At 49.1% G+C, this 7793-nt stretch overlaps 1 protein-coding gene across 3 annotated transcripts in view; it reads right to left on the reverse strand.

The window, feature by feature from the left end:
- Positions 1 to 4643, reverse strand: part of WWTR1 (WW domain containing transcription regulator 1) — a 143367-nt gene extending 138724 nt beyond the window's left edge. For 2 of the 3 annotated variants that reach the window (XM_045385124.2, XM_005546076.5), the window contains exons 1-2: positions 4383 to 4643; positions 3494 to 3927 (exon numbers count right to left, since the gene is read on the reverse strand). In XM_045385124.2, coding sequence (XP_045241059.1) covers positions 3494 to 3924 — 431 coding nt within the window. In that variant the 5' untranslated portion in view covers positions 3925 to 3927; positions 4383 to 4643. Of the gene's footprint in view, positions 1 to 3493; positions 3928 to 4076; positions 4078 to 4382 lie in introns of all 3 variants that reach the window. The other variant, XM_074031268.1, reaches the window with a different exon arrangement.
- Between the last annotated feature and the right edge of the window lie 3150 nt (positions 4644 to 7793).

Consider the following 7793-nt stretch of genomic DNA (forward strand, 5'->3'; position numbering starts at 1 on the left):
TGCTCAACACCTCAGCCTGATTCATGAGAATTAGAGAACAGCAGGAATAATGAATGAACACAGTGGTTTTCAGAGGCTACGTGTTTTAACATTCAATCTGCTTCATTGTTACTCCAATTTTTAAGAACTTTCTATTTAGAGATCGGGTGGAGGTGGGAGGGTCTGCAGATAGGCACCACCATGCCCTGGTCATTATTACTCTAAAGGAATATCTGAATACCACAGGACATCTGAACACCACAGGAAAGGTGTAAATGGTCAGGAAAGGTGCCTTCGGGAGGTTCCAGAAAGTGACTACATCATATACCTAGCAACAATCTTACCTGAGAAAATGACAAAAGGCTTTTTTAAAGCTTCTTAGATGTCCAGGCTCTATTTCCCATTAAGTTCATTGTTTAGCTAAGGAAGTGACATGGGGGAAAGGTGGGCTGGGGAAAAAGGAAAAGTGTTCCCTAAGTAGACAGCAACAGATTAGCGGTCCAGTCCAGGGTCCACCATTAAATAACCACATGACTTTCCCAAATTCCTATCATCACCTTTCCCTGGCCTCAGTTTTCTAGTCAAAAACTAAACAAAACAAAAGTGACCCTTATTATTCTAAAATCCTTTGATTTCTTTTTTTTTTTTTTTTTTTTTGAGACGGAGTCTCGCTCTGTCGCCCAGGCTGGAGTGCAGTGGCCAGATCTCAGCTCACTGCAAGCTCCGCCTCCCAGGTTCGGGCCATTCTCCTGTCTCAGCCTCCTGAGTAGCTGGGACTACAGGCGCCCGCCACCTCGCCCGGCTAGTTTTTTGTATTTTTTAGTAGAGACCGGGTTTCACCGTGTTAGCCAGGATGGTCTCGATCTCCTGACCTAGTGATCCGCCCGTCTCGGCCTCCCAAAGTGCTGGGATTACAGGCTTGAGCCACCGCGCCCGGCCAAATCCTTTGATTTCTAACTTATAAAGCCCTCAACTCCCAACAAAGTCAAGAAAAAGATTCTTCTTTTGGCTGGGCATGGTAGCTCATGCCTGTAATCCCAGCACTTTGGGAGGCCAAGGCAGGAGAATCACTTGAGTCCACGAGTTTGAAACTAGCCTAGGCAACATAGTGAAACCCCATCTCTACCCCAGCCAAAATAAAAAAAAAAAAGATTTATCTGCTAGCCCCAGCCCTATTTCATAGATGGCAAGTAAAGTAATAAACAGACTTAATGAAAATTAACTCTGAGTGAGTCACCATCATTTTGCAAGCTTCTACTTAATCCACTGAAATATATTACCTTTTGAGGCTGTGTAACAAAGTGTATGACATTTACCTTATTACAACTTTAAACAAACTCTACAAGAAATTCAGAGAACTCTTGGCAGATTGCTTATCCTGAAAGACAATAGTCACTGACAAATTCTTAACCTCTCTTAGTCACTTGGCCAAAAAACTTCCAGGGATAGCACCAGATCAGGCCAGCCTACTACTTACACATTTTTTTCAGCTGTCATTTTCATTGACTACCCAGAGTGAAATGAAGATGCACTCTGCTTTGGATTGGAGAGTGGTTGTGGTTGGGGGGATGGGCAGAGAGATCACGGCAACTTTCTCTAAATCCAAGGCTAATTCCACTTTTGCCCTTGTTCACAGGCAGTTCTGTGCTACTCCAATCACTCCAAACACAATGTGTAAAAGCAATTTTTTTGTTTTGCTTTTGTTTCAGGGTCTTTTTCATCTAGTTTTCCTCAGATTTTAGGCAAGCTTAGCTCTTATTTCATATTTTTAATAATCACAGTTAATGCTGATCATATACCATACGTATGTGTGTATATATTCATAAACACAGTTTAGAAATTATGTAGGGCTGGGCAAGGTGGCTCAAGCTTGTAATGCCAGCACTTTAGGAGGATGAGGCAGGCGGATCACTTGAGGTCAGGAGTTCGAGACCAGCCTGGCTAACATGGTGAAACCTCCACTCTACTAAAAATACAAAAATTAGCCAGGCATGGTGGTGGGTGCCTGTAATCCCAGCTACTCGGGAGGCTGAGGCAGGGGAATTGCTTGAACCCGGGAGGCGGAGGTTGCAAGTGAGCCAAGATTGTCCCACTGCACTACAGCGTGGGTGACAAAGTGAGACTTTGTCTCAAAAAAAAAAAAAAAAAAAAAAAAGTCATGTTATTACATCACATACTTGACTCCACCCACTACTTAGAAGTCAAAGGACTGAGCACATGTACAAACTATCACTCAATAACCCAGAGAAGACCAGCCGTCGCATAAATGACCATCAAGTCTGTTTCAGAATCTCAGCATTATACCAACCTCAGAAACACAAAAAGAACTCCTTGAACAAGATACTAACAGCCTTGAGATGGGGAAGGAATAGGAATTGGTCACTGGTATGAGTCAAAGGGTTCACTATAGTAAACTTCATCCATCACTGTGTATGCATTCTTAAAGCTCTCTCATAGCAATCAAAGCATCAAATATTAGTGCCAAAGAAAGGCTTGATTAAAGTTTTAAAATTGTACATAGTCTTTTGAACTAAGGCTACTCTACTAAAGAAATATAGGCTTTAAAATGAAATCTAAGTCAGTTTTTTAGGAGAGGAGTTTCCCTCACTGGCAGTGCAGGCAATCCTGAACCAAGTGGTCAGGCTGGCACAACCTCCATCTTTGATAGTCTGACCCTATGACCTCGATGGAACATTTCAAGTTCCAGCTTGGTTTCTCCTGAAGAATGTAGTTATCTTAGGGTACTGCAATTGAAACAATCTCCTCTAGTGTTTGAGAATATATTTTCCTGTGGGGTGTAATGTGATAATTTGAACTAATGTAAAATTCATGACATCAAAAAGCTGGAACAATGTGAAAGGAAGAAGAGCAGGCTTGTGATTTGATGGTATTTTAGGTTAACAAGTTTAATGCAATAAAACTCCTGACACAATTTCCACACGATTGATTTGTCCAGCCCACAGCTACTTCACCACACAGTTGCTAATTACATCACTGTGCTGTGTGGTCATTATGTCACCCAGCTGGGAGCACTACGGCCTACCAGCCACTGTTCACTTTTCCAGCTTGCTTTTCCCAAGAAGACAGAACCTGCAGACCACCTACTTCACCAAAAGTCCCTCTGTTCCTCAAGCTTCACAGCTTTTCTCTCATTTATCTTGGTGTCACATCCCAAAGGGCCTGGCTCTGGACTATCTGACTCAGAGTGGCCAAGGAAGGGACTAAGGGTCTGTGCCCAGGAGTTGGCTTCAATCCTGCAGATTCAGAGCAAAGTCACCTGTGTGTTTTATGGTGGATGAACTTCACCACACTCTCCTCCGCTTCTGATCCCTACAATTCCAACACCCAGAGACTCACTCCCTGCTTCCAGCTCTCCATATCTGTGAAATAACCGTGGAAGGACACACACCATCTCTCTCTCTCTGTGTGTGTGTCACACACACATACACACACGAACACACGCGCGCGTTGGGCACTGTGCCTTGGTGCCGTCTTCGGCTCCAAGTTGACTTACTTCAGGAAGTATCTCTGGCCAGTGGCCGTGAAGGTCATCTCCCAGCCCGGGGGCAGCGGCAGCTCGTCGGTCACGTCGTAGGACTGCTGGCGGAGGTGCGCGTGCTGCTGCGCGGGGCTACCCGCAGCACCCGCGCCGGTGCCCAGCTGCAGGGACGCGGGCGACGAGTGCGAGCGGACATGCTGGGCACCCCCAGCCAGTCGAGGCCCCGGGTGGCCGCCCGAAGAGTCGGTGCTGGACTGGCGCGAGTGCGAGCCCGAATCAGGCTCCTTGAAGAAAGACTCCGGCAGGATCTTCTTCCGCCACGAGCTAGGCTTCGGGTTCATGACAGAGTTGAAGAGGGCTTCGAGGTCTGTGTCTAGGTCCTGCGTGACGTGGATCACTTGCTGCCCAGGCGGCGGGAGCGGAGGGGGCGCCGAGGCCGGATTCATCTTCTGCAAAAAGAAGGTCAGATCAGTCTTTTATTTAAAGTCGGAGGAAGTGGGTAAAAGGGTTATAGGGTGAGAGGGCGAGATAGTGGGAGGAAGAATAGAGGGAAAAGGAAACGAGGAGACAGATAATTGCCCGCCTGGAGATCCCAGACACTCAGCGGTGAGACCAGCAGGATGGGGGAGGGGTCCCTCCTGGCCTCGAGAATTATGCAACTTTCTTGAAGCAAAGAAGTTGCCGGGAGGAGGAGAAGGAAGGGCGAGGGGTGGAGGGAGTAACTGCACTCGAGGCTTGCTGAACCGCAGGATGGCAAAGGAAAGGTCGCAGCTTTCCGGGACAGGCAGCCCCCCGAAAGAAGTTCAGCCCGAGCCAACTCCACCACGTCTCGACTCCGGAAGCCTGGGGAGCCTGGAGCCCTGGAGTGGTGCCGGGTGAGCGCGCGAGCTCCAGCGGGCACTACCTGGGCGGGCAGCGAAGCTGAGCCTGAGCGCGAGGCGGCCGCCGTCCCGCCCGAACTTGCCGTCGGGCCTGGGTCGCTCGGGTGAGTCCCGAGATTGCGGAGCTGGAGCCGAGGCTTGGCTGACAAATCCTGACCCGACTCGGTGCCTGGCAGTCTAGGGGCTTCGGCTCTCACATCCCCCGAGCTGGCCTAAGGAGCTCGCGCTGGGCGAAAAGGAGGCGCAGGAGAAGCAGACAGCGCGGCCGCAGCAGCTCCCGGACTGTCCCATAAACAAAGTTTGGAGCAAACTCCCACCCCCAGGAAAGAGGCGGGCCCGAAAGTTGAGCTGTTGAATTATGTATGACCTCCTAGTCCCGAGCCGGCCGGCCCCCGCTCGCCCCTCCTCTTCCTCCTCCTCCTCCTCCCACTCCGGCTCCAGAAAACCCTGGGCGTGATGGGTACTTTACTGGGTAAGAGGAGACGGGTGCCCCCCACCCACTGCTCCCGGCCACGCGGACCTCTCCCGCGGAGCCCTGCATCTGCGTTCCTTTGAGTTTACCACGGACTTGGGGCGGGATCAAAGGGAAAGTGGCCTGAGCCTGTTTCATCAAGGGCTTGTGGACCGAAACCAAGGCCGGGGGTGGCGGAGGGCAAGCGGATGAGGGGCTCAGGCCTAGGAAGGGCCGGTCCTGGACACCGCGCCCTCCCCTGCAGCCAGACGCCGAGGCCGGCAGCACCCGGAGCGCCGCGCTGACCAGCGATTCTGCCCAAAGGCCGGCCCGGGTGCGCCCCGGCGTGGGGAGACTCCAACAAGGCCAGCCTTTCCACGAGAGGCTGCTTAGCTCTTGTGACCATATTTGGTCTGGCGAGGAGGCATCTTGGCTGCCTGGCTCTCAATTGTCTGCTAGAGCACAGACGGTGCCCAGAAAGTGCCTCTGTCACTGGAGATGCGGCTTCGCCAACGGGTGGGTTGTAAACAAACAACTTTCAAACCATTCATCAATCCTTAATTTCCTCTACGGGGGTGACTCAGGCCACTAGGGATTGAGAAGAAACCGGGTCAAAGCTGGGTGCTGGAAGAGAAGAGCAGTTGCGCCCCCCTCCCCCGCAACATCCGTGAGGGTTGTGGGAGGATTGGAATGTCCCTGCCGCCCTCCAGGGAGCCTGGAGCTGGGATGGAACCCGAGCAGGTGGCTAGGAGTAGGGAGGGTGCGCCAATGACCCGAAAAAAGCCACCCACCTTCCCACCGACTAGATCTGGGCGAGGGGTGGAGACCCCCTGCCTCTAGCTAAGGGAAGAAGGTCAAGCCTGGCGAAACAGCTGCGGGAAGTGGGAGGAGGCCTTGCCCTTCAGAGCAGCTCAATTTCTTTTCTCTCTGGTTCCCTTTCCACTGAAGGGAAAGGGTGGGGGGAGATGGCGAGGTAAGCCAAATTCCAGGAAACCCCTACCCCACTCCATTTGATTCAAATAGGAGTTTATTAAGTAAATCAAATGAGACAATGTAAAGCACTTCGCACAGCACCGGGCTGATTACATAAGTGTTAAAACAGAACTGTATGTTCTTCAAGTTCACGTATTGTGCCTTAATTTTTCTTTTTTTCTTTCTTTCTTTCTTTCTTTTTTTTTTTTTTTTGAGGGAAGTCTCGCTCTTGTCCCCCAGGCTTTAGTGCAATAGCTCCATCTCGGCTCACCGCAACCTCCACCTTCCGGGTTCAAACAATTCTCCTGCCTCTACCTCCCAAATAGCTGGGATTAAGGCGCCTGCCACCACCACGCCCAGCTAATTTTTTTATTTTTCAAAAGTAAAGACGGGATTTCACCATGTTGGCCAGGCTAGTCTCAACTTCTGACCTCAGGTGATTCACCTGCCTCGGCCTCCCTAAGTGCTGGGATTACAGGCATGAGCCACTGCGCCCGGCCTCCCTTAATATTTTTATAGGGTAAAATAAAGTCAAAGTTAAAATCTGGAGCTGCCTTGTGTTTTGTTTCATTTAATTTAATTTAGGAGAGCTAAGTCCTTTCTCCCTCACCCAAACACCTTGAAGGAGAAAAGTGTAAGGAAAAGACAAGGCCACTGATAGTTTTGCCTCGGAAAAGGTAGGAGAATGTTGGGGCCACTTCCTGAATGGCTACATCCATACTCAAAACAGAACAACACCCACCAAAGTGAACCACCTCACCTGTTATCTGTACTTGGAGGTGTGCTCCAATTCCAGACTCCTCACAGACTGGAAAAAATTAGGGCCGCCTTAGACTAAGGCAGGCATACATGTATCATCCTTTTTTTTTTGAAATGGATTCTCACTCTATTGCCCAGGCTGGAGTGCAGTGGCATAATCTCCACTCACTGCAACCTCCGCCTCCAGGGTTCAAGCAATTCTCCTGCCTCAGCCTCCCGAATAGCTGGGATTACGGGCACCCACCACCACACGTGGCTAATTTTTGTACTTTTAGTAGAGATGGGGTTTCGTCATGTTAAACAGGATGGTCTCAAACTCCTGATCTCCAGTGATCTGCCTGCCTTGGCCTCCTTAAGTGCTGGAATTACAGGCGTGAGACACCACTCCTGGCCGTGTATCATCTTCAAACGTAAGCAGAGGACAGCTCCTTTCAGGAACCTTTGAAACCAGATGTTTTCCGTGAAGCAAGTCCTCTGCCCAAGGACTGGCAAAAGGAGAGGGGAAGCTAGTACAGGTCACTCCTTGGAAAGTAGAATATCTGCAAGTTACTCTCAGAAGCCATCACAGTTGCAACAATGGAGGAAATAAGCTATGGAACTAGAGGAAGTGACTGGAACCTAATGATAGTAATTCAGAAGTCACAAGGCTGACTTGATGATTAAAGGATGAAAACTTGAGGCCAGCTATACTCCAGGAAGGTCCTCACCCCAGAAGAAAGGTGAGAATCAGGGTTGGAATTGGATGGGCAGTGAGAATCAGGATTGGAACTGCATGGGCAAGGATGCAGTCTTCGTTTCTTTCCAAGCTTCAAGAAATAGATAGTGCAACAGATGAAGTAGATGTCTGAAACAGAAATTGCCCTTAACACAGGATAACTGAAAAACTCCCAGTTCTCAAATAGCATATAAGATGTAATAGTGAATAATTCAAAAGATTTACTGTTGTCCCAGCCATTCTAACAATAGCTTCAGATTAAATAACATTTACAGGTGTCTTGTATGTATCAGGTACTGCCCATAAGAGGCAGCACAGTAAATAAGTGTATAATTTCTGGACCCCACAGGATTCTAGGTGAAAACACATATTTGTTTTATTTGTTGATATGTGATTTAGAACACAATCTTTGAAGCTGGCTCTACCCGCTACATTATGCCAGTAGCTTAGCATTCCTAAGTCACAGTTTGCTCATTTACAAATTGGAAATAATATTGTGGTAGTCTCTCTGCTACACTGCAGCCTTTCAATGGCCCA

This window comes from Macaca fascicularis, chromosome 2, assembly GCF_037993035.2.
Source record: "Macaca fascicularis isolate 582-1 chromosome 2, T2T-MFA8v1.1".
In the NCBI taxonomy this organism is placed as follows: Eukaryota; Metazoa; Chordata; class Mammalia; order Primates; family Cercopithecidae; genus Macaca; species Macaca fascicularis.